Raw genomic sequence first — 25,232 nt, 5'->3', positions numbered from 1 at the left:
TCCTCCTTATACAGTGGACATTGTGCAGTTCCACAGCCCAATAGTTTTTGGAGAAGAAGCTTTGTGTTAGCTCACCAGGTGAAGACAATTTTTCATCTGGTAACAGTGGCTGCTTTGGGTATGCTGGGACTGCCATTGCTGCTCTGGTGGCATGGTGGCAAAGTGGTGGCCTCGGTCTTCTGTTCACATCAAGGCCTGCCAATGAACCCAGCTCTTCTGGGTTGACTTGTGTGTTTGGAAATAAGCCAGGGGTAAGAAGAGGGAGCAGTGCCCATCTGTGTTTCTTTTGAGAATGTTTTTATGACCCACAGCACTCCTCAGTAGAGTCCAGTGTTCTCTTCTACTGTGGCATGTTGCTGTTGCTCTGAGGTAGCTCATGCCCCTGAGGCTCCCCCAAAAGACGTGTGGAGTGAGCAACCCACTTGAAACTGTGCTTGTCAAATCTAACTTGTCCAGAGCATAGGTTCCTGAGACAAGATGAATTACATTTTTAAGTAAGCCAGTGAGGGAGAAGCATCTAGCTTCTGTATTTTTAAAAAATATTTTGCACTTACATCATAAATACCTATAGTGAATTTTACAAGATAATCAATGGTAAAAGGAATTTCTTGGCCCTTGCCTAAAGATGTCCAGATGGCAATAGGGTATTTTGAAGGCTGCTATTTCACAGCAGCTAACACAAACATATGGATGCTAGCTTCTGGTAAGCCTGTGGTACATTGTAATCATATGCACAGCTTTGCTTTGGACTAATTGTGTCTGTAGTTGCTGTCAGCCCAAATTCAGATTTTTCCATTTTAGCAAAGTACGTGCGTGTCTTCTATTTGCAGTAGTGTAATAGAAAACTGCTCCTAATATTTTAACAAAAAATATTTCTATCAAAAACCTTCAAGATGCTTCCTCTGTATTTATTTTTACTTTTTGAGTGGTTACAAATCAGACTTTCTAGCACTGCAATCTATACTGTCCTAAGTAATTTTGTAAAGGCAAAATCTTACTTGGATGCCATTTTCTTAATCATATGCAATTGCTTAATTATCATAGACGAAGTTATTTCTAAATTCTAACTGAAGATGGAAGATTTGTAGGTATTAGATTTGAGCTCATTTAGTAGTTCTCAACCATTGTATTATGATATGCATTTGAGAGGGATAGAGGAAGGAGAGTAGTACTTCAGCAGTAGGAAACGCTTTTCTATTTAGAATAAAGCAAAGCCTGCCTTTTGTGACTGATTTTGGTGGAAGTGTACATGGTTTTAGTCTCCTTGTGCTTATACAGTAAGTCATTTTGTCCTTATACAGTAAGTCATACAACAAATATGTACATGCTGAATGCAATAGAAGTAAGAATTAACAACAATTCTCTTTGGGCCTCCAACAAATACTTACTACAAGTGAACCTAGATGTACAAGAGGCATGTTCAAGGGGAAGATGCCTCTAAACTGCAGTGATGTATTACCTATGTTCACCAACGATGATGTAATACTATTATAAAATGCTGAATTATTGCCATTACACAGTCAAACCACCCTTCATCAAAATGTGTTTTGATAAATGTGCTCGAATAACAAGGATTGCATTCAGATATGGGATGTGATGCTGTTAGTTCCAGTGTAGCTACTTCAGGCTGTCCTGGTAGTTTCAGGCACAGGAAGGGAAGATACCAGCAAAGCTTCTGCAGAGGAAGTAGAGGAGGAAGTCAACAATGACCATTTTGGAATTGAAGAGGATAAAATTAGGGGACTTCTGTCACAGGATGACTCAGCTTATGAAAGTAATAGAAACATTACTACCAGTGTGTCTGTTGTCTGGATGCTGGCAGTGTTATATGCTGTATATGGGCCAGAATACTGAATTAAGGTGGAAGGGTTAAGGTGGAGTTGAAGCCTTCCTCTCGGTCCCTCATGAAACCTTCATAAATCAATTCACTTAAAAAGGAAAGCAGCTGCTTGGAGCATGAAACTTGAAGGCAGATATGAATACAGTGTGAAAATAATTATGTATTTCAGCTCAAATTCTTTGTATAATACTGGCATTGAAATCACTTAACAAGGGGAAGTGTGAATATGTATAAGTTCAAGGGTTATCAAAGAAAATGTAAAAGCAGTAAAATACATACAATTATGAATGAAACTAGCAAGAAAAGTTTTATAATGTCAAGGGAAAGGAGGAGTGGACAGTATGACAGGATTTTTTTTTAATTATTATTGGAGGAATTGAAGGAGGGTTGATGATTAAGTCACTTTGGGCAGGGACTGTTTTATTGTGTAATGGTTTAATGCAGTAGGTTAGTGCTGCTCTCTGATAAGAGATTTATTTATCTGTTACTATCTTTTTGTGTAAGGCTAATTTTGCTCCTTTTGAAAGCATATTTCTTGTATGCCATCTCTGTGTTTAAAAGCCTTTGTACTATGAAAAGAAAATTGGAGTTCTAGGCAGTCTGCTTGCCTTAATTCCAGTATTTTGTGAAAACTGTGGTACCTTCAAGGCTTCTGTTGGGAGTAAAGATGGGAGGAGGGATCATTCCAGCATCATGCATGCTTACGATTTAACTGGCAATTTTGATAGTGTTTACTGCCCAATTTAGCTTTTCAACAGACAACTCCAACATTATTTTAAGTATTTCTTGATGTTAATTGTGCAAGAAATATAATGAAATATTAAGTGAATTCTTAGAGTGGAGACACTGACAAATATTACAGTTCAAGGCAGGGCTTAGTACAAGATTCTGTTGTTGTGTAGGATTGCATCTCCTCTAGCCTCTGTATCAAGATATCTTAGACTTTCTTTCAGATATCTGAGCGAGATAAACATAGTAAAATATAGATTACTGTAAAGGACAAATAGTAAAGGTGGCTGTTAGAATACCCTACACATGATAAGGTACAGACAATACTAGCTCTCCAAATTTTGGATCTAGTGCACATTTACAATGAAAAGTATGTACAAGCATTAATAATAGCACTTATTTCTCATATATCTTTGTCCTCTTAGACTAAATATTCTTGTCATTTAAACCTTTTTGGCTTGGGATCCAAACTTAAAACAATATTAATTTGTGTACTAAATGCAAATGATTGCCTTCTATCTTTTTTCTTGGGAAGCTCAAGTGGGATTCATACAAAATGTAAATTAGTGCAGTCTGGGAGGGGCCTAGTGTCTGATAATGGATTTTGAGTTTTAGCCCCCCTGTATTGTAGTTTTGGCCGGGACAGAGTTAATTTTTTTACAGTACTGGGTGGAGTGATGTGTGCTGTAGTATTGGCTGAACCTTAGAGTTCTGGGCTGCCATGTACTGTGCGGAGTGGGCAAGGCCAAGACCCAAATGTTACTCATTGCTATTTATCTCATTGCTGGGGAGGTGAGGGGAAGGGTCTCATTCTCTTGCTACCACGAAGGAAGGGGCTTCTTTCTGATCCTGGTGAAAGCATGGTGGGCGAGGGTCTGTCTGCTCTTGTTTTTTGTTGTCCCGGACCTGCTGAACATTTTTGCATCTAAATAACCCTCTCTTTGTGTACCTATTTGTGTTCAGTGTTGTTGCTGTTCCTGTTAATTTTCTTATCTCATTGCTGTTTCCAGTAAATGTTCTTACTTAAATCCTTAATCTCTGCCTTTTGTGTGTCCCACTAGAGTGGGAGGGGAGCAGCTTATGATTTTCTTTTTTGCTTGGAACACTTAAGTTGGAGAATACCATTCCTAAACTACAGCACCGTGTGAGAAACTTGTTAATCAAAGAGTGATGATGTTCCCCAGTTCTAGAATAAACTTTAATAGAATGAACCTTTTTCTTTCTTGAAGGGATCAGGGGAAGACTTATTGCTTTTCAAATATGGATTTCTATGAGGATAAAATGCCCTAATATTATGCTATGGTGATGAAGTTGAAAATTATTTATTATAATTTTCCTGATGGCTAGTTCTAGAGAGGATTAATATAGAGTTTCTGAAGGAGTTATGTGTATTGTATGTCTACTTGACAACATAGGTATTGCTGAAGCGTTTTGCTGATGGCTTCTTTGGAGTTGTCTGGATGTTGCTGGATGTCTGGAAACCTCTGGATCCCAGCACTAGGAAATGTTTGACTTCACCCTTCTCTGAGAACTTCATCTTACCAGTGTCTAAGAAGTAGAGTCAAAAAGGAAGGAGAGAAAAGGCATAGACCTATCTTTATGTAGAAGGCATTAAAGAAGTAGAACGTACCTATTTAAATGGAAGGTTTGTATAACTTAGTTTTTTGCATTCACTTCTTAATTCTCTTTTTCCTGTCCAGATGAGAGGGAACTAACCTTTTGAGGTGATGGATATAAAGCTCTCTCTGACTGCATGCGTCACTGGTATATTTCAGGATTGACGTCAATGAAATATTAAAGATGTGTATATTGAAATCAATGCCTTAAGCTTTTATGGCACCCTTTTAGTTGAAGATGATGGGAACCTTGTGGTTACTGCGCTGCAAAGAGAGAGAAAGCAACACACACGGACCTCTTTTAGGGAAAAAAGGCCAACTTTATTGTACGGACAGCCCGTATTTAAAGTGTGTTACATGCAGCTAGGACAGGGGAGTAGTTCATTGGACAATTGGGAAAAACATCCTTGGGACAGTACCTCAGGATGTATCCCATGGGAAAAACACCAGGTGTTAATCTTTTTTATGAATGCCACTCTGTTTTTCACCATATTATCACTTTGGGAGACTTCCTCCCTAACTGAAGCCATAGTCAGCTTCTCAGCCTGAGAATGGACCTGAGGAGAAATCCAGGCCTAAAAGGAATTTCCAAGCTGTAATTCCCTAGCTCTCTAAGTGTGTGTGTCCACAGAACCTATGCAAAAAGGGAACCAAAATTTCATAGAAAGAGGCGGAAAGAGCAGATGGGAAATTAATTCAGGTTTTCCAGTCTGGAAAATGCTTTCCTAAATAATTGGGCAAGAAACCACAGATTTGGTGTACATTTTTCTTCTATTCTCAGGCAGGCTGTTAGCAAATTGTATGAAAAAATGTTTCTGGGTTCCACTTCACCAATGTAACAAAGAACAATAGCACATTTAGAAGACTAATAGGAAAGTGTTAGAAGACTATGCTGTACTGCTGCTTGGGAATCTAGCTTCCCAGACAGTCACTTCCCAGAGACCTCTGCAGCTCTCTGTGGATCTACTGTTAAAACAAAGTTATGAAGCTGAGGCTTTTGATTTCTTGGCAAACCTGTGCCGATTTACCAGGGTACACATCCTGTGTCAGTGGTCATGCACATGATAGCACATGCACATCTGTCTGAGATGACAAGATTAATGAGGTGGGGTTTAATAATTTCAGGAAACAAATGTTTAGGCCATGTGGTTTGAAGATGTTCTTCATTTGATCTCTTCAGTCAAGATCTTTCATTGTGTTTTTGAACTGAGATTTAAATAAATTAAATTTAAAAATTAAAAAAAAATAAATAAAAAGTCTTCTGAATTGTTGCTTTGCATCAGCTTATTGGTCTACCAAGAGAAGTCAGTTGCTTTTGTAATGTGATTGTCTCACTTTTGCATAGTTTGAAGAGATAAGTAAGAACTTAAGGTGGACATATTGCCAAGACCAGTATATAGTTTGTCCTGTTTCTTGATAGTGGCTGAAAGTAAGCAAAAATTAACCAGTATTGATACATGCTTGTCATCCTAGTATAATTCCTTGAATATTCTCCTTGCTGCTAGTTTGTAGCTCAAGCTTCATGAGCTGGAGATGTGATCTGCCTCATTAGTACCTGTAGGGAGACAATCCTGACTGCGTGGTGTCACACTGATGCGGAGTGAGACCCTGTGTGGGCCGAGAGCATGGGCACTGGGAGCCCCGTGTGAGTACTTGGTCATCTCCACTTACTTTGGACACTGGATAAAAGTTCTTGGGAATTGAGTGATACGCATTAAATAGATTATGAGGAATTCTGGAATAGAAGCAGAATAGTCCTCACCCAAAAAACGGTGTAATTGTCCATGTGGTGTCTTATTCCAATAAATCTCACTTTGTTCTTCGGACTCAGAACCTTTTTCCTTCAAGGGATAAATAGAGGAATACTTCTAAATACATTTTTCTTGTCTTCATTTTTGACTAGCTTTCAAAGTTTTACGTTTCTTTTGGTTCAGGACTAATATTCCGGATGTTTCCATCTGTTCTTGCTTTAAATGTGTTTCTATGTAGGAAAAAGGTACAGTTTTGAGAATAGAGAGCTGTATCTAGTGGAAGGATGATGTGAAGGATTAGCAGCTGAATGGCAGGAATTCTATTGCAATCTGGGCTGCAGTTGCAAGATGTTTTACAGTGGCAGGAGTGTTACAGTAAAGTGTCCATTGCATTGCCTCGATAGCAACATCTCTTATTCTAACGCATTCTTTCTGAACTTGACAGGCAAATATTTGCTTCCCAGTGCAACTGGACAGCAGCTGTGGCAACCTATAGAAACCACTAATCTTGTTCGGATGCGCTACCAAACACTTGGACAGTCAGCACCTTCACTCACTGCTAGTTTGGTGAGTAATTTTTTTTCAATGCTAGAAATGTATCAAAAAAATTGTATCTCTGTCTGTTGGTGGGAGGATAGGGATCAAACCAGTCTTATTTCCAGACCAATCTCTCCTCCTTAAACTGCATTTTCAAGTATCTAATGCATGGCTACACACAACATTGCTTAATATGTTGAATGCAGCTGAATAACATTTATAGTAGCAGTAACTCTGAATGAGCTGAATGTTGCATGAATGTAGCTGTTTGCATTTAAATGGTTTATTTCCTTAAAAAAGGCATGCAAAAAAAGGCAACTATCCTTTCTTCTGAGCATTCTTTCCTATCAATGTCTGTTTCCACTTCCTGAAGTACTTTGTCTTCATGAGCACATAGATGTGTGAAGCATGAGTTTAATGAAGTCTTTTGGATAAATTGATAAGGGAAAAGAAAGGGGCAGAGATGCATCATACACTCGAACTTTCAGCTTTTTGGTGTCAAGCGTCTATTTTACAGCTTTGTGTTTCTGTATATTAATATCTTAAGAAGTGTGGAAATTTAATGCAGCCTTGTGTACTGGCCTATACTTTTCTTCAAAGAGTTATGGTAATATATTTCTTGTGTAAAAAAATAAAAAAATTTATTAATGCTTTGCCTTTCCCCTTCTCCTGCCTTTTGCTGGTCTTTAAAACTTTGTTGATTCATATCTACTTTCTAGGGGAAACTTATTATGTGATGTGTTTTGGATTTTTTAAACACAATATTCAGGTTGAAGGCAGCTATGGTCAGTCAATGTCGAACAGATGAGATAGATGGCTGGTTTCTCCATGATCTGTCTGAAGTAGTATTTCACTTCAAATGCAACAAATCTTCACGTATAAATCTAATCCTGGCTTTTGCTTGGTGGTGGTGCTGTTTGTGTTCTTTAGGGCAGATATGGTGCTTTTTTAATGGCTTTTTTTTAAGGACTCCACACTTATTGCAAACATTTAATTCTATTGGAAGTTCTAAGCTTTGAACCCTAATATTTTCCAGGCAGTTAAGTGTCAACCTATGTATTTTATTAATTGTGAATAAAGTATTTGGATTATGTAAAATTGTAATGACAAAGAAAGTAGATGAATGGTCAGAAATTAATTTAAATTGCATCAAACCCACATTTTTTCTTCTTTTCTGTATTTGGGAATAAAAATTTATTTCTTCCAAATTAATTTAATAAGGGCTCTGTTGCTGTTTGATGGTCTATTTGTATCTGCACAGCTATTAGGGAGCATGCTGCTAGCCATATTGTACTTTTGTTTTGCTGTGATGCTTAAACTATAGGAAGAGGAAGATGCAGCACCATTTTGACAGTAAGTACTTTAAATGGTCATAAAACAATAGACTAATGAAAAATTCAGTGAGCCTTGCTTCCTTAAGGCGCTTTAACTCATCACCTATATAATTCTATGGCATATCTGTCTGCCACAGACTTCTTCCTTCCTGTCTCTCCGCATCTTTTATCTGTGCCTGACTGCAGTTTCTTTCATGCTGGTGCAAAAGCAGGCAAGAGGCATCGAAGCAGATCTGAGCAGATTGTGCACAGGGTGGAGGTGCAGGTTCCTCAGAAGTATTTATTTCTTATCTGGAACTGCTGATCAGACTTGCTTCCTCAGGAGGTTAATGCTAGTGTCACACAGGCAGAGCTCTTCTCAAGCCTCCTTTGACAAATACTTTGCTGTCAGGCTTTTGAAGGGCTCTGGTCTTTGCTTAATAGGGGGCATAAGTTAGGGATCACTCTCCTTGCATACTTTTCTCTTCCCCTTGATTCTGTGATTTGGCAGAGTTGAATTTGGGAGGCCTATTGTTAGATTCTAGTAATTGGGAGTTTTTGGTTATAATTAGGAGAGAGTTTACTCTTACGTTGAAGAGATTTTTATGAAGAATTTTCATGTAGCTGGTCACAGTCTGAGTTGAAATTACTTTAAATGTATTGTCTTGTCATCTGAGAAATTATTAGCCTGTTATTAATTCTTTTACTAGAACTGCTCATTCTCACTTGGGTTGATACTCAGCTGAAAGGGATCTGTCTGAGTAGTGATTATGAGCCAGTATAGACAAGAATGACAAGTGAACAGGTCAAAGATACATGCTAGTGTTTAGTGCAATTGCAAACAGGGTACAAAAGACATATTTTTTTTCTTGTTCTGTCAATAATTTATTAAAAATTCACAAAATCTCACACTGGTTCACAGGTGTAAAACCTTTCTGTGGGAAAAGATAGATTTTTTTTTAACAGAATATTGATTAAAAATGGGCTGCAGGTGTTGCTTTAGGGCAGAATTCAATAGCTATGCATGATTCACTCCTGTAGTATAGGCAGCTGGACTATAAATTAAAAATACAGTTTCCATGTAGACCTACAGAGCTGGGTTAAAGATGTATAAGAGAAGACTGATTTTGGGATGAGTGGGTAGTGTATTGGCTTTGGTGTTAATAATTAATTCACAGAATCACAGAATAATCTTAGTTGGAAGGGACCCAAAAGGATCATAAAGTCCAACTCTGTCTTTGCAGAGGACAACCCCATAATTCACACCACGGGCCTGAGATCATTGTTCAATGAATGCTTCTTGATCTCTGTCAGGCTGGTGCTGTCACCCCTTCCCTGGGGAGCTGTTCCAGTGCCCAGCCACCCTCTGGGTGAAGAACCTTTTCCTAATATCCAACCTAAAATTCCCCAATACACCTTCAGGCCATTCCCTCTGTCCTGTCACTGCTCACCAGAGATAAGAGATCACTGCCTGCCCCTCCTCTTCCTCTCACCAGGAAGCTGAGACTGCAGTGAGATTTTGCCACAGTTCAGAGGCAGCTAAATCATAGTTCTTACTCTTCAATTTCTGTCATGAGCATTTCGAACTGTCCATGACAGATTCTGTGGTGGTGAAACAGACAATGGGAGTCTGCTCAGAGAATTAGTGTGGATTTAATAACATTAAGAAAATGATGCAGAATGTCTTCAACATTGAATAGAAAGGGAAAGCCGAGTTGAGGAGTGGTTCTGCTTTAGGATGTTTTAATGGGTCATGTTGGTCTGGTCAGTCTCTTCCTCTCCATGGTCAGTAATATGTGCTCCTGGAAGGCAGTTCAGTGTGCCTCTCAGTGCTGAGTTATGCAGGAAGAGGGAGACTGTGGTGGAGCTAGTTTATCTGACTCCTTGCCCTGCAGGCTGTCAGTCATCTCACTCAATTTCAGGCATCTTTTCAGGATGTATTGGGAGTTAATGTGAAGTTGCTGCCTTATTCAGTGTCCAAAGTTTAGGGGTCATTCTCCTGTTCTGTACCAGTCCCCTGCGACTCCATAAGTATTTTCAAATACCGTTTGTAAACTTACTGTTTTGACTTTTCCATTTCTTACTGTGAGAAGAATTTTTGGAAAATGCTTCAAAATAAATTGAAATAAAGCCAATTTTGTTAAGTTCTCATTATTATAAGCTGATATGCTTTAAATTATGATAGCAAGTCTGAAACAGAGCAATTAATTATTATTCTATAGTCAAAAAGGTATTTTGTGTGACACAGATTGAATGAAAGTCTTGATTTTAATGTTTTCTAGTTAGCTTCATATATAAAAGCAATGGAAACCTAAACATAAAGTGTCTCTATGATACACAATGATAAATGTGTAGGTGAAAGGAAAATAGTTTGCCCAAATTAATAGAGCAAAATTTCTTCAGCTTTGGCTTTGTCATGGTTTAGTGTCAAACTCCTGTTATGGGTTTTATTGATTTATTATTACTTGTTTGGTTGTATGGTGTTCTTTTTACTAATTAAAAAAAAAAGTAATTTCTTGCTTTAAGGGGCAGAAAGTCTTTAATTTTGTTTATATGTTCTGTATAAATAAAAAAAATTCTTTGTGCCACAAAAAAGGTTCTCACAGTTCAGAGAGCTTTCTGAGACAGTATGTTTCATGACTACTTTATGTCAACTTGCTCTATGAAATATTCACATAATAAAAATACAGTATAACAAAAATCAAATGATCAAATGAAACATGTAGATTATAATACACTTGGCTTTTAAATTCAGTCAGGACTGGATGTGTGATTTCAGCTTTATGGCTGAGTTTAGATTGGTTCTTCCTTCTGTTGAGTGAGATGAGTATACAGCGTGAAGTAAATCAGGCTCTGAAAGGAATGTGGTTTCTTCTTGGAAATGTGAAAGATGTCAGTGAAATGATTATTAGTTTGATAATGGATCATCTTTTAGTACTTGGAAAGAGTTTCTAGTAACATCAAAACTAAAAAGGCATTAAAACTTGCCTTTGTGAGTGGCTTATGTCCTCTCCTACTAAGTAGTGCAAGGATGTTTTGTCTAGGTATAACTGGAAACATTTGCTACTTTTTTGCATACTACTTACTTTATTTTTTACAGGATTTACCTCTAGATTTCTTCTCCCTCCAAACCCAGCATCACCCTGCAAACTGCCTGCCCCAAAACAACAGAAGACTGAATTTGCAAACATCTGTACTTTGATTGCTTTTTATTGCCATTTTATCAATGTTAACTTGTAAGAATAGTCTTACGGAAACTGGAGGGGGCTAATTATGTAAAGTACTGGTTTATAAGTTGGATTGCTGTAAGGAAAAAACCTAAGAAATGTTCAATGTCTGTGAAAAAGAGTTCTACTTCTTCAGAAATAGCTTTGCCTCTTCTTTTCTTTTAAATAGTATAATACTGAAAATGAGTAAGTGTGTCTTTGTTAAATATGCCATTAACTTCAGCTAAATTGACATAATGTTGACAGTTATTATGAGAACTGTTTCAAAACTAATTATGCTAATTAGAACTTAACTAGCAGTAATTGCATGTATTCAAACAGCACACCAACACCCTTTTGTGTGTTTTATTCCCCAGATGTAAGACAGCCATTTGTTGTCTGAGAAGCTGCAAAATTACAGCATAGATAATAAATGATTGTGAACAAATAAAATACATTCTTTAGAAGCACTAATTGGTTAGATAAGCGAATGACAGTATCAATTGTACTTAGCCAGCCCACATAATTTAAAAAAGGCTTTTATTTAAATGTTTTATTTTGGAATTGTAGGAAATTTTTCAAATTACTAATTGTCTGTGTTCAGTTTCATCTAATGAATATCAGGTGTAGGTGAACTTATTTTTAAGTAAACTTCCTTGAGAGCAAAAGGAAACTGCATCTGAAACTTGGGTTGCTTTATGTTTTAGTTCTTTCAGGGATTTTAGTTATTTTCCAGGAATTCAGGTTTTCAATGCTTGAGTGTGAGCAGCTAATTAATACTCTGAAAGTTAATGCAGAGGAAGTACAAGGATGGCACTTGTGAGAGGCATAAAAACTATATATTAGAAATTTGCCAAAGTAATTAATCTTGCCTTGTTATCTCAAATCTCCTCAAAATAGTTAGCTGGATTTCAGAAACACTGAGTCTGAACTGAGGAAATGGCTTGAATGCTAAATCACTGTATAAAGTTGAAAAAGATATTGCAGTTTAACTTAAAATGAGCTTAACATCTAAGAGTAATTACTGAAAATATTTTTAAAATGTGAGGTTTTTATTCCTATGAAATGCTAAAATTGTCAAGTAATGATAACAGGTTTTCTGTGATTCAATTACTTCTAACTTTTAAGATTAGTGAGTTGTTCTCACTTGTGTATTTTCTTCCATTAATTCATTATCCATGAATCTGTATTTGCATTCGTATTTCTTTGTCTGCATTTGCCTTTTAACAAATACTTACTTGCAGTTCTAATCCAGTAGATAGTTCTAATCCAGTAGCAAGAAGGAGGTGAACATGCATCTTCCTAGACGTGCCTATATGCTTTGTATTTGTACACAGCAAGAGGCTGGCATAGACCTGGTCCAGAGCTGTGAAACTATAATACTTGGACAAGCTGATGCAAGGAGTTGGTGACTGGACATTCTCTTTCATAAATATAAATATATCTCTACTTAGCGCTATAATTTTTTACTTTACATCATGTTATTTAGCTCTATTGTTTTTTATAATAGTCACGGTGTACTTCAATTTAAGCAAAATTGTTGATTCAGTTGCTCGACAGAATTCTAAATACTGAATCCTTTCCTAAGTAATCTGATTAAAACTAGTGGCTTTTTTAATTCTTATACTTTTCTTGCTCATTCTTGGATGTGGATAAAATACAGACATGTGAATGGCTGGGGTTAACATTTCTCCCAGAGAGAGCTTGTGATTTCTCAGAATTTTGAACACAGCTTGTGCTGCAAATTATCATTAGTTAAGAATAATGGAAGTAAGTAAAATAACCATCTCTCAGAGAAGACTAACCTAGGTTAAAAAGTCCTATGAGCATATGCAGTGTGTTTTTAAAAAATACCTCCTTTGTGGTGAAGTAGGTCACTTCCCATCAGCATCAGTTGGCTTCCAGCTGACAGGATGAAGTGAGCAGAAGAGAGAACTGAGATATTGCACAGTTTGTTAGAGTTGAATGTAGGTATAACCCTCTTCTGTATCCTATTAATGGTACAGAATGAGTAGAGATCAAATACATGTAGGAGCTAAGCAATTCATCCCTGTTTTTTCACAAATACTATGTTTCTGTTTTCCAGATGTCCCATTTAATAGTCTTCTTCCTTCTCGAGAGACTTACCCTGGTGAAAAGGCTCACTAGGACCAGTTTCTGGTTCTAGATAATCAAAAATCTAAGGCTGTTAAAATTTTTGTCAGCTGTGGATGCCTTTGTTCTTCTAGATTTTTGTTTGGTTTGTAGGACCCACGCAGTTGAGGTCAGTAAGCTAGGTTAAATATAGTGCATCACCTCTGGAGCTGAAGCTTCTAACTGTGTGTTAGTAGTGTCTCTGAATAAGGGCTTATCCTTGTCTGCTGTAAAATTTGAGTTATCTGTGTGTGATGTTAGTGATGGTTATCTTAAAATGTCATCTAGAATTGTGTTGCCAGTGTCAGTTAGAAAGCAGGAAAAGTGGGAAGTGTTACAAAAGTGAGGCTCTGAACTTTTCACCCAGGTAGAATTGGCCACATGAGAAGCAAAGGAGCGGTGGTGTTTGGTAGTAACACTACACGACCAGGAGAAACCAATGTGTAATCATTTATAGTGTTTCAAGTTTAGATGCCTTTCTGGGAATAAAACTTCCTTGGCTTGTTGTTGGACTTTACTTAGAGGATAACTGCATAAAATTATAATCTGTGATTAACAAGGGATTAAACTCAGGGATATAGTGATGAACTTCTTTGGCCCTACATCAAAAGCTTCTGCAACTCCTTAAAACATTTATAGGTGTGGAAATGGAAGGGGGATAAAGAGGTTAGAAAGGACATGAAGGGCAGGAAGAAACTGGAAAAAATGACATGTAGAAGGATTGGGGAAAATTTAAACATCATGCTGTCTCCTCTTCCATGCTGTCTCCTGCTCTGTCTAATCACAAAAAGCAGACAATTGTGAGTTCATTGTCTCTCAGTTAACATATTAATTGAAACACTGATGCATCTATAGTTTTTAAAATTTAATGAGAAAATAGTAAACAATACGTTGCAAGGACATCTTCCTTTGCTTGAAGAGTGTGTGCTCATGTACAAATCTAACTTGATTGGTCTGATTTCCAGTCTCAGAAGTACACAATGAGAGTTTAAACTAATTTCAATCACAGCTCTGTCTTTAAAATAAGCTGAGATAAAGTGGGCATGGGTAATAACGTGATGAGTGTAGGAAACTGTCTATACTTCTGTCTCCATTCAGGATCTGAAGTGAGAGGTGTTGGTAACCTCAAAGTGAGAGCTCCCTGTGAGGCGTGGGTGAGCAGTAGTAGGTTAGGATGTTGCTTGGTGTTCTTATAAGGTAGTTACAATTTCTTTGACTGTTCTTAGCAGTCTTAGAAATTTGGCACTCATGCATAATTAGGACAACTTGATTACTTAAACAAAATGTGATAGAGGACAAGATACTGTTCCACCGACCTGAATTTTAATAGTGATACTCTATATTGTTAAGAAAGTTAATTTTTAGCATTATAAAAACTTTCTTTCTAGTGTTGCTATTGCTACAGAAAACTTGATCCCTGCTTTGGCAGTTTGAGTTGACAAAAATACAAAAACTACAATTCTTTGAACTTCCTAGTAAAGCTTTGCCTAAAATGATGGGATTGTTTGGAAGCTGATGAGGTATATACCTTTCTGCTAATTTTTTTTGCTAATGGGACAGCATCCTTATGTAAAAGGATAACTAAATAGGACACAATTTTAAATTGATAAAATAACATTTTTATTTTCCTTCCTGTAAGCCGACGTTCTCATGCCTGTGGTACTTGCAAAGTGACTGTAATGTAGCAGAGGATGGAAGCAATTGTGGAAACAATAGCTCTCATTCCTCAAGCTGAAGTACTCTCTTGGTTCTGATGATAGCTGTAACTCTCAAAACAAAGAGACTCAAAGTTGAATGACACTGCTGACTTATAGGCACTGGAGGAGGGTGGGGAAATGTATATTTTCTGGATCTGTGGTGGGATTGAACATTCCTCCTTATTTATTTATTTATTTATTTATTTATTTATTTATTTATTGTTCCACAAAGCAAAGATATCTAGCAAGAATTTTTCTGAACACACGGCAAAGAACTTTTGTGTTGGATGGCACATTGTTATTTCTAGTCTTTTACAGTTTTAGGTTTAAAAGCAACTGTTTTTTTACTGACCTGAAACTAACTAGGTTGACTGCCACAGTTGGCTTTTGACACATGTGGCTGGGTATTTGTAACTCTGTTTTTTTGTCAGACTTTCTTGTACATTCATGTGAAACCAGATGTGTTTCTGTAAAATGCACTTTTATCCTGTGGAGGCAGATGGGAATGTGGACTTTGATATTTTTTTACCATGCCTTACCTGTTAGTCTACTTGCAGTCTCTCCCTTGTTCTGATATATGTTGATTTAAATTGTTCTGGCTTCACTGGTGAGATGCAGTCATCATGTTTGCTTTCCTCTTCTGTACCCTGCCACAATGGACTGATGATTTTTAGCATCAACTCTGTTGTCGTCTCAGTAAAGCCAGGAAGTATTGTGTTTTTTTACCCTTTTATTACAGTATGCCCAATTGTGGTGCATATGTCTCTATCCAATTCTATCAGATTTTTAATAAAGCAATAGTACAGTAAGATAATTTCATCTATTAAGGATTTTCTTTCATGGTGTTGTAGAGATTAAGAAACTATGTAAGTGCTCAAGTTGACCTAATGTCACTTGAGTAAAAGATATAATAATCAGTAGGAGATTGGTTAACTGCTACTCTCTTTACTGCTACTCTCTTTAACCTCTTGATCATTGTGGCATAGCTGCAATTACGTGGTACAATGGAAGATACTCAGTATTTGGTCAGTTAAATTCAGAAATGATGGTTGGCTTTGTAAAGCATGGAATAATTTCATAGTAATAATATACACTTGGCTGATCACAGACTCCTTTTTCTATCTGTTAGGTTGTCTATTTGAGCGAGGATAAAAGTGGTAAGGAACAAAGTTGAATTATGAGATTGCCTGCTGTAAATGAGGGAGAAAAAAGTCAAGTTAAGTAAGAGAACTAGCCTACAGCTCAAGTGGAGTTGGATCTCAGTGTATTTCATTTTTCTCATAACATTTTTTTCTTTCCGGTAAAAGTGTATCCTGAACAAACATTCCCAGCATGATGTTGCGTTTCCAGAAACCTATACTGTGAATAAATGTTTTTGGTATGCTTGTTTTATGTCCTCTACCTATTAAATATAGGATTGCAGGTAGTGATCGTTAGGAGAATGTTTGCTTTTATTCCAGACTTCCTTACTTTGCTGATTTGTAATGGAACTTTGGTCCAAAAGGATCAAGACTTCAGCAAGCTAAACTATCTTCTGAATTAATTTGAATATTGAAAGGCTTAACTGTTGCTGTCCAATGAAGGAGAGTGTTTTTGTGAAGCAGCTGGACCATGTATAGTGGCAAGTATTGAATCTTATAGTGGAAGAAACAGCCAAAACACATTAAGAAGAATTATGCCTCCTTAAGAGAAAGTACATTAATATATTATCTCATTGAGAAAATACTGCAAAATTGCAAGTGTTGAGATTAAAGCTTCTAAAAAGGAAAATGAGGCATCAAAATAAAGGGGATTATATGCAGCATTGCTCAGAGTGATCTCAAAACAAGAACTTAAAACTTAACAAAGTTTGAAAATATTAATTGGAATGGAGCTTGCCTACTACTGATTTCACCTGAGAAGCAAACTTCTAAATGTCTAAGAGGGATTATTCAGAATGTAATTGCTATTACTGTTTTGCGATGAGATTTTTTTTAAGAATTTGATTCCTTTTCCGTATACAGAATCTGAAATACTCCACTGAACTAATTGTTAGAAAACCATCAACTCAGAGGGGTTTTTATTTGTTCTCTGAAAACACAGCTATATGTGTGGCACTTCAAATTCTATAATTAAAAATGGCCTAGCTCCTTCATGTTTAATGTTAGGCTTTCTTTGGGGAGAAACTGAGACAAATAGTTCAGTAACTTCTGGAAAAAGGGAGAACATTATGTGATTATATGATTATATGTGTATCTCAGTTCTTCTTGAAAGGAGATCCATGAGAGATATGGACTATCCTCATGATGTGCCTGTCTTTTCAGAAAGAAATTTGTTTTATGCTGCTGTGTAATTATGGAAAACTTTGAAAATTGGAAGGCTGACTACCTTTTTTGAATTGATGATCTAGCTATGCCTTTTGATGGAGTAAGAAACACTCCATAATAAGTAAGTATTTGATGGAAAAGGCAAAATGGATGAAGCTCTCATGTCTGTTGTGAACCATGTTCTTGTATATGTTCTATCACTGAAAGAGAAGTTAATAACCTTATTTAAATAACTTACTTGAAAAATTGGTTTGCTTCTGCAAGTTAGTTTTCTTCTAATATTTTCATGATGGATTGATTACCTAAGGTAACAAATTAGCCCTCTGAATGAGTGGTGAGCCCAGAAACAAGCAAGTAGGATTTTGTCCCACAGGTAGCAAGAAGACCAAGTGTGTACCTACACCCTCCATGGAATGTGGTCATTCCTGCATGTGTAATGGTGGCTGTTGGCAAGGTACAAGTGCTTTCATGGGATAAAGTACTTTATTTTCAAGAACCTGAAAATATAAGTAACAGAATCAGCAATATTTTCTTTTATTAAGAAACAGCAGCAATCAACCCTACTTCCTTAAGTGTAATAAATTTTTGCACCTGTCTGCTAATCTGTGGTTTGCAATTTGTGTAGGTTTATCAGCTCTAGAAGAAGAGAATTAGAGTCTTCCTAACTGAGGAATCTCGAATTTTCCCTGCTTGTGATCTGAATTCTTAGTAATATACAGTAAGAATAATAAACTGTCTCTTAATGCATTTCTGGACCTGGTAGTTGGAGTGCATCTTGGACACACAGCCTGGGTTACCTGAATGTGTTTGTGTGATGTGGTAAACTGAAACACAAATTCATTGGTGCTCTATCAATCCAGGTAGTGATTATTGCCCAAAAGTCCTTACTTCTGAAGCACAGAAGAGATGTAAATGGAGCAATGCACTTTTGTGCGTGTGGGTGGGTTGTAATACTGAAGGAGGATAGAGGAGAAAAAACTGGTGAGAGCACATGGTTTTATTGTCAGGCTAGCAATGTCTTCTCAGAGGTGCCTTGAGAACATTTGGCTGGTGGAGCATGTCTGTTTTCTTCTGGGAAGTGGTGGTTATCATGTTCCACATGGAGCTTTTATTCTGTACTTTTTTCAGGCTCTTAGAAGGGACATTAGGCAAATGTATACAGCAGTATAAATGGCTATATAGATGAAATACTATAACCTTTCCACGTTAAATAATAACGTATGTACTGCTCACAGTGTTTAAAATTGCATATAAATTACTTTGCCTTGTTAGTAGTTAATTATGATGCTGGGGATGTAATTTCATTCTGTTAAATTCATTAGTTTCTCAGAATTTCAATGTATGTTAATAATTATTAATTAATTGGCTTTATCAATCTCAAATTTAGACAAGGCAACTTTAGCTCCTAACACTCTAAAGTGTGAGAATTGCTTTCTCAATTTCCTGAAAGCAGTGTGCAACTTCATATGATATCATTGCATAGCTTCTATAGGTAAATAAAGTCTTGGAAAATAAGTAATGAAAACTGGATTTTCATTGCCCCATTCAAGTAGTTTGTGATAAAGCTAGCCTATATTTCCATACTGACTGAATATCTTATATACACCGTCCTGTTAATACCAAAACAACAACCTTTCCTGTGGTTGTATGAGAAAATTATTGAAAAATATGTTGCAGAGGTACAGTTCTGTTTTCTAGACTAGATGTACAGACTGAAGAGCTGTCTGTGGCTTCAGGTGGATTTCAGAATCCCTTATCTCAGTGATGGTGTTGCGTGTTGGTCTGTCAATTTTTGCTGCTAATTTTGATGGAACATCTCACTTCTGGTGCTGTAGCCAATTTCAGTGACAGTTCACAGATAACAGAGCTTCCAGAACTTGAAGGAACAAGAGGCAGAAGGATAGAGTTGTTTCCATAACCCTTTTCTCCTCAGATAACATTAAAAACATTGCATTAAAGAAAACTCCTGGGTTGTGTAAAAGTACACAGTGATACTATAAAGTTTTGACTTACTTAAAATGGCTAGCTGCTGAGCTGTATAAAATTCTTTAAAGATAATCTTCATTTTGTTTCACTTCCATTTTGTTTCGCTTCTGTCAAATTGAAAAAGAAATACATGCTCATCTTCCATCTCCCCAGCACCATACCTGGTTTTTGCTTTCATGCTTCTGTGACATCCTGTAATGATGATCCGGTGTCCATTAAGATTCTAATGAAATTCCTTTTCCCCAAAGCATTGTGGAGTGATAATATGGATGGTTTGATGTGGATATATATGTAAAGGATAGTTGAAAAGTTCTGGGTGATGTTTTTAGAGATTTTTGTGTGTGTGTATATAATAGAAGAAAAATGTACTGTGTCTGCATAGAGTGTTTGAAATTCAGTGTAAAATACTGGAGGTAGATTCCTTTAGGAACTGAAACTGTTTCCAGAATACTACAGAACAGGAATGTTACCTAGATAATTTTTTAATTCTATGCAAAGTATGATTGTTTTGGCATGGAACATAAATTTGGCTCAGTATCTTTTATAATCATTCAGAAAAATAACCTTGAGCTTCTTTGTGGAATTGTAATGTTGTTTTCCCTTGAGTGTTTATCCTTTAAACTAATACAGAAGCACAGAATAACCTGGCTGGGAAGGGATATACAAGGATCAGTAAGTCCAACTCCTGGTCCTGTGCTGGGCCCCCCAGGATGCATACCATATGCCTGAGAGCATTGTCCAAATACTTTTTTGAACTCTGTTAGCCTGTGACCACTTCCCTGGGGAGCCTGTTCCACTGCCCAGCCACCCTCTGGGTGAAGAACTTTTTTTTCTAAATCCAACCTAAACCTCCCCAACAGCTTCATGCCTTTTCCTCAAGTCCTGTCACTGGTCATGAGACTGAAGAGATCAGTACTTGTCCCTCTGCTTCCTCTTGTGAGGACGTTGTAGACTCTCTCCTCGGTCTCTTGTCCTGGCTGAACAGATCAAGTGAGCTCAGCTGCTCTGGCTTCCCCTACAGACCCTTCACCATCTTTATTGCTCTCCTTAGGATACTCTCTAATGGCTTTTTGTCTTTTTTGTACTGTGGAACTCAGAGCTGCCCCCAGCACTGGAGGTGAGGCTGTCCCAGAGCAGAGCACAGCAGGACAATCCCCTCCCTTGCCTGGCTGCTGATGCTGTCCCTGATGCCCCCAGGACACGTTTGGCCCTCCTGGCTGCCAGGGCACTGCTGGCTCAAGTTCAACTTGCCATGGACCAGAACCCCAGGTCCTTTACTGTGGGATTTCTCTCCATTTAATACCACAAAAGCAGTGCTTGCAGGAGTTTATTTCAAAACCTTCATAACTACAATGTCCAGGAGGACATGCTGTTCTTCTCTCTAACGTGCTTAGAGAAAGGCTGCATAAAAATTAATGTTAAACCCTTCCAGGTATCTGTAGGTTTAGTTTATCCACTTACCTTGACTTCTGGAATGATGGCAGTTGAAATATTTTAATTTTTCTAGTAAGTTAGTTGAATAGGTTATCAGTGGACAAAAATGCAATGAAAAGCTCTCTTTTTACCTGTGCTGGGAAAAAGTTCCTGTTATTTTGGATTGCAAGTTATCAGAAGGCAATTATTTCATTGCTTGTTATCTATTCTAAGCATACGAATTTTTGCATTTAGGAAGAAAATAATTATTTTTAAAGCTCAATGATGGTTTAGATAGATGCTGTAGAGTATTTAAAGTTTTGGAAATAGCCCTGACAGAGATAGATTTAGGGGCAGAGTACAAATGAGTTTTTTCATGGTGCATAATTAATATGATTTATCATATGCTACCACCATGTGTAGTATGAGAGTGGCAGCCACACATGGGATATGTGTATGCATAAAATTAAATTTAAATTAAATCTGCATTGTAAAACTCTAGTTACATATTCATATATAGTTTTGCATGCTTAGGTTTTATCTGGTTGATTGGCTGATTTCAGTAATGACAGTGATTTCTAAATTTTCTTGGTTTTGTCAATCAATGTTATTTTCTCAGTGAAGCTGTATGATTAATGCAAAAAAATGGCAGTTGAATGAGGATAAAAACTTCCTAAATTTATGTAATAAATCCTGAAATCCTGAAAACTATCTTCCACCATGTTTCTTTGCAGCTTCAAATAAACATGGACTTAGAAGTATGTGTCTAAATTAATTCTGAAACATCCTTCACAATTAATCAGGTCAAATGCTTCATTTATAGGGGAGAAAAATTTTTGGCGAATTTTGAGGTTGATTACTGTTGTCCTAAAATAATTTTGCCTTCCGTGATGAGTTTAGGAAAAAAAACCTTTCTTTTTCATACACTGTACAGGTTTTATTTTGTGGTGCATGTACAACTGAACTGTGCCTTTCTGCTACAAGTGATGTGAAAGAACATGTGCGGTATTTTGCTGTATTTAGTATATATAAGTATAAGGATAATTATATTAAAATGTTTCAAAGAGCATGGATTTTTCTTCTAAAACACAAATTCTTCCATACCACAGTCTTATTTACCATAGTTTTGATGGTGAATATAACTGAAATAATAATCTGAAAATAATTAAAACCTCCAGAAAAAACTATCAGGCTATATGCTTTTTTAAACATGAAGATGCACTTTTGGCAATAACTAAAGAGATTCATAAATTGTGAGAAAATTCAGTGGATGCTTTACTTTTTATGTGCAAAACTCTGCCTTTCAGTTCCTTCCAATGCACTTTTATAAAATGCAGCACAAGCCTAGGAAAACTGACAGTGAATGCACTTCTCACTGAAAGATAGTTTTATACTCTTCTATTTGGGATTTATCTCGTCTTCCACTGGAAGGCAGTCTTCTCTTTGTTTCGTTCATCAGCCTTCCAGTATTGCTTAGGTAGCTGTACCACTGACCTTCAGCATATTGCAAAACTAGTTACACTTGCACTCTGTAGTTGGATGGTTTCTTCATGCATGTACGTCTGCTTATAATCCTTTCTGTGAGCTGTCCTCCTATGAAATTGTAGCTTCTTTGATACTTGAGGTGCTTTGTTAGGCTGTGGACTTTTTGCAGCTGTGCCTGTCGGTGACACTTTACTTGATGGTACGACTTTCCTGTGCTGTTGTTCCAGTAATGACTCCTGAGCTAGATGGCGTGGGGTACTTTTAATTCATACATACATAGTTAAATATAGAGTTAGGCTGAAATGATGGACTAAATGTTGGACTAAAGCTAACTACACCTCAGTATTATGTATGTTTTAAAGGAATTGATAAATTGAACATTGGAGATTTTGTATTTCAGTGATTAAAATAAAACTTGTGCAATACGTATAAAAATTTGGTGCAGAAATACAACCAACCTTGCAGCTGAAACTTGCAGTGTCATGAGAGACAAATGGTAAGATTCTGCCTCTCACCCTTGAAATTTGACAGTCTTTGGTTAATTGATTTTTGCCACCCTTACTGGAAACATTTAGATTGTCATTCACTTGCCTGTGTCATTTTTGGAAACAAACACAGAAGAGATACGATGTGAGGACACATGGATATGAATGATTTGGATAAAGTTTTAAAGTGTTATAAGAAGAAAGAAGATGACATTTTGAAAATGGAAAAGGGAAAGTAGGAATGTTGGGCAATAATGTAACATTTTTTCCATGAGGGGATCTAGTCACTTTTCAGTTTGACTCTGTAAAGCAAAAAAGTTTTCGCTAGGGTCAGCATGCTGCTAGAAGAGATACTATTCTTGAAAAATGAACTCAGGAGGAATGAGTAGTGTTTGTTACAGAGGAGGGCAGGATGGTCGCATACCCCCTTCTGGCCTACAAATTTGTAAATCTGTCAGTGTGTTTGATTTTCCTTGTCTCCCTCTTGTGGAACTGGAGTTTTGGTCAGTATGAGCATCTCCTTTATTAACTGCTCTAATCCTGTAATTGAAGTCTGTGATGGTGAAGTTTTAACCCATTGACCAAATGTGATGGATGCATTTGGAGCTGGAGACATGGAGGGACATGGAGAAAACATGTTCAGGTAATGTCACCTTGTGACTCAGATAAAAATTGACTATTTTTTTAGAATAATACAATTGGAAGCATCAGAGAAACGTAGCTAAATGATGAAATTGTATTTTAAAAGAATTGTAGCATGTGAAACAATAACATTAATGCATTTCAGTTACATGAAGAAGAGTTGAGGATTGGGGGCAGGGAATACAGCAGCCTTTTCTTTCTCTGTTCTTTAGATAAGCTGTTACTGCTCAGTGTTATCCTTTCAGCAGTCCTTCATTTTTTTTGTTCTAAATGCCTTTGCTCCTGGCAGGTTTTACTACTATGGAATGTACATGGACTACTTCTCAAAATGATGCAATCTGACAGGAAATCAATATTTCTTTTTCATACTAGATTTAAGAGTGTGATTGTCATAGTTCTCATCTTAGACTGTTAATGGGTGAATAGCTAATAGTATGGTGACAGCTTTTGCGGTGGGGGGCGAGGAAGAAAATCAGTGATTTGTTTAGCAGCTTGGCAGATATGAAAACTCCCCACCGTTTTTCTCTTTAAAACCTGTGCTTTCAGACATAACCTTTAAGTATGTAGCACCCAGTTTTTGACGGAGACGAGTTTTCCTTGCACCGGTCGGGTCAGCTGAGCTGATTGAGGGGCCCTGGGGCGACAAGCCCAAGGTCACAGCCGGATCTGCTGGCCGCGGTGCCTGCACCCCTGAGACAATCCGTCCTCTCTCCGCGGGTTCTCCGCAGCCTCACTTGGGAATCCAGCGGGGCGCGGCTTCTTACGCGGTGCCTGTGTAGCACTAGCGCAGTTCCCTTCTGCAAGTCGGGGAGAGCTGGTTCTCGACGGCTCCCGAGCAGCCGGGCTGGCGGCGGGGCCCGCTCGCCGCGGAGCGCCCGCCGGACTGCGCCCCGAAGTTGCCGGGGCGCGCACCTCGCGCGGTCACGTGCGGCGGCGGCGCCAATCGGCGCGGGCGTGATGTCAGCGCTCGGCAGCTGCGGGGATGCGGAGCGGGGTCCGGGCGGTCCGGCATGGCCAGGCGGCGCCGCGCGGCGTGAGGGCGGCGGAGCGCCGGCATGGACGAGCCGGGCATCCTGCGGAGGCGCGGGCTGCAGGTAGGGGCGGGGCGCGGCGCCGCGCCCGCAGGGCGGTCCGCGCTCTCCGCAGTTGGGAAGTTGCCCTCCGCACGGGCGGCGGGGCGCGGTGCGGGCGGGCGCGGCCGCGGGGGAACACCTGTGGGCGGGCGGGGCGCGGCGGCGGCGGCAGCGGCCGGGCTGGTCCGCGGAGCCGGCGGTGCAGCCCGCGCCCGGGCGCTTCCCGGCGAGCCGGGAGCGGCGGCGGCCGTGTGGTTCTCGCCGCCAGCCGCGCTCCGGGCCGGGCGGCGGACGGGCATTGCCAGGGGGGTGAAAGTTTGGCCGGCGCTCGGCGTTCCGGGCGGCTGCCCCGCACTTTGTCGAACGGCGGAGCGGGCGCGTCTTCCTTTCCCGGGCGGCTTCGGGCTCACTTTTCCAGTGGCTTCCCTAAACTCTAGAAAACCCCGTATCCCAAGTAGAGTGAGGGTTATAACGCAATATTGGTACCGTATGTTGTTTGAACCCCAGACTCGAACCGTATGCCCTCTGAGAATAATGCATAAGCCTTTCAAATAATTAAAATGTGCATACTTATATACGTATATCTATTAGTGGAAAGTGTATTAATAAAGAATATGTGACTACAGCCGAATAGAGGGTGTAGTTACTTTTTTAATGTTTCACCAAAATGGAGCACCACCTCAAACTACATCATTACGGCCCATTGTTCAGAAAGCCCCTTTGCTCAAGTAGCTCTCAGCGATGAATGTACTTCCTTTCTTTTGTTTTCCTCCACATCTGCAATTTCAGTGGGAGGAGGGTGAAGAGGAAAGTCTCCATACATTTGGGATCATTATTCTTAAGTAGTATAAACCCCCATAAGGCGTTTAACATGCGCTGAACTTGCACAGTTCTGAACTTTGTGGTCAGACACCTTTTCTGTCAGTGCTTTCAACTTGGTGCTGATCCGGTGCGACGGTTTCTGTTAGATAGATGTGTACAAGTAGAATCTGTAGCACATGTTGTTATGTAGCGTACAGA

At 38.5% G+C, this 25,232-nt stretch overlaps 1 protein-coding gene across 2 annotated transcripts in view; it reads left to right on the top strand.

Moving 5' to 3' along the window:
* MAST4 (microtubule associated serine/threonine kinase family member 4) overlaps positions 1 to 25,232 on the top strand; it is a 270,348-nt gene that overhangs the window by 67,101 nt on the left and 178,015 nt on the right. For both annotated transcript variants that reach the window (XM_088157188.1, XM_088157186.1), the window contains exon 3: positions 6,382 to 6,503. In XM_088157188.1, coding sequence (XP_088013314.1) covers positions 6,382 to 6,503 — 122 coding nt within the window. The remainder of the gene's footprint in view (positions 1 to 6,381; positions 6,504 to 25,232) is intronic.

The sequence above is a fragment of the Sturnus vulgaris genome, chromosome Z (genome assembly GCF_052056855.1).
Source record: "Sturnus vulgaris isolate bStuVul1 chromosome Z, bStuVul1.hap1, whole genome shotgun sequence".
Classification (NCBI taxonomy): Eukaryota; Metazoa; Chordata; class Aves; order Passeriformes; family Sturnidae; genus Sturnus; species Sturnus vulgaris.
Note: the sequence above shows the minus strand (reverse complement) of the source record. Positions and strands in the feature narration are given on the sequence as shown.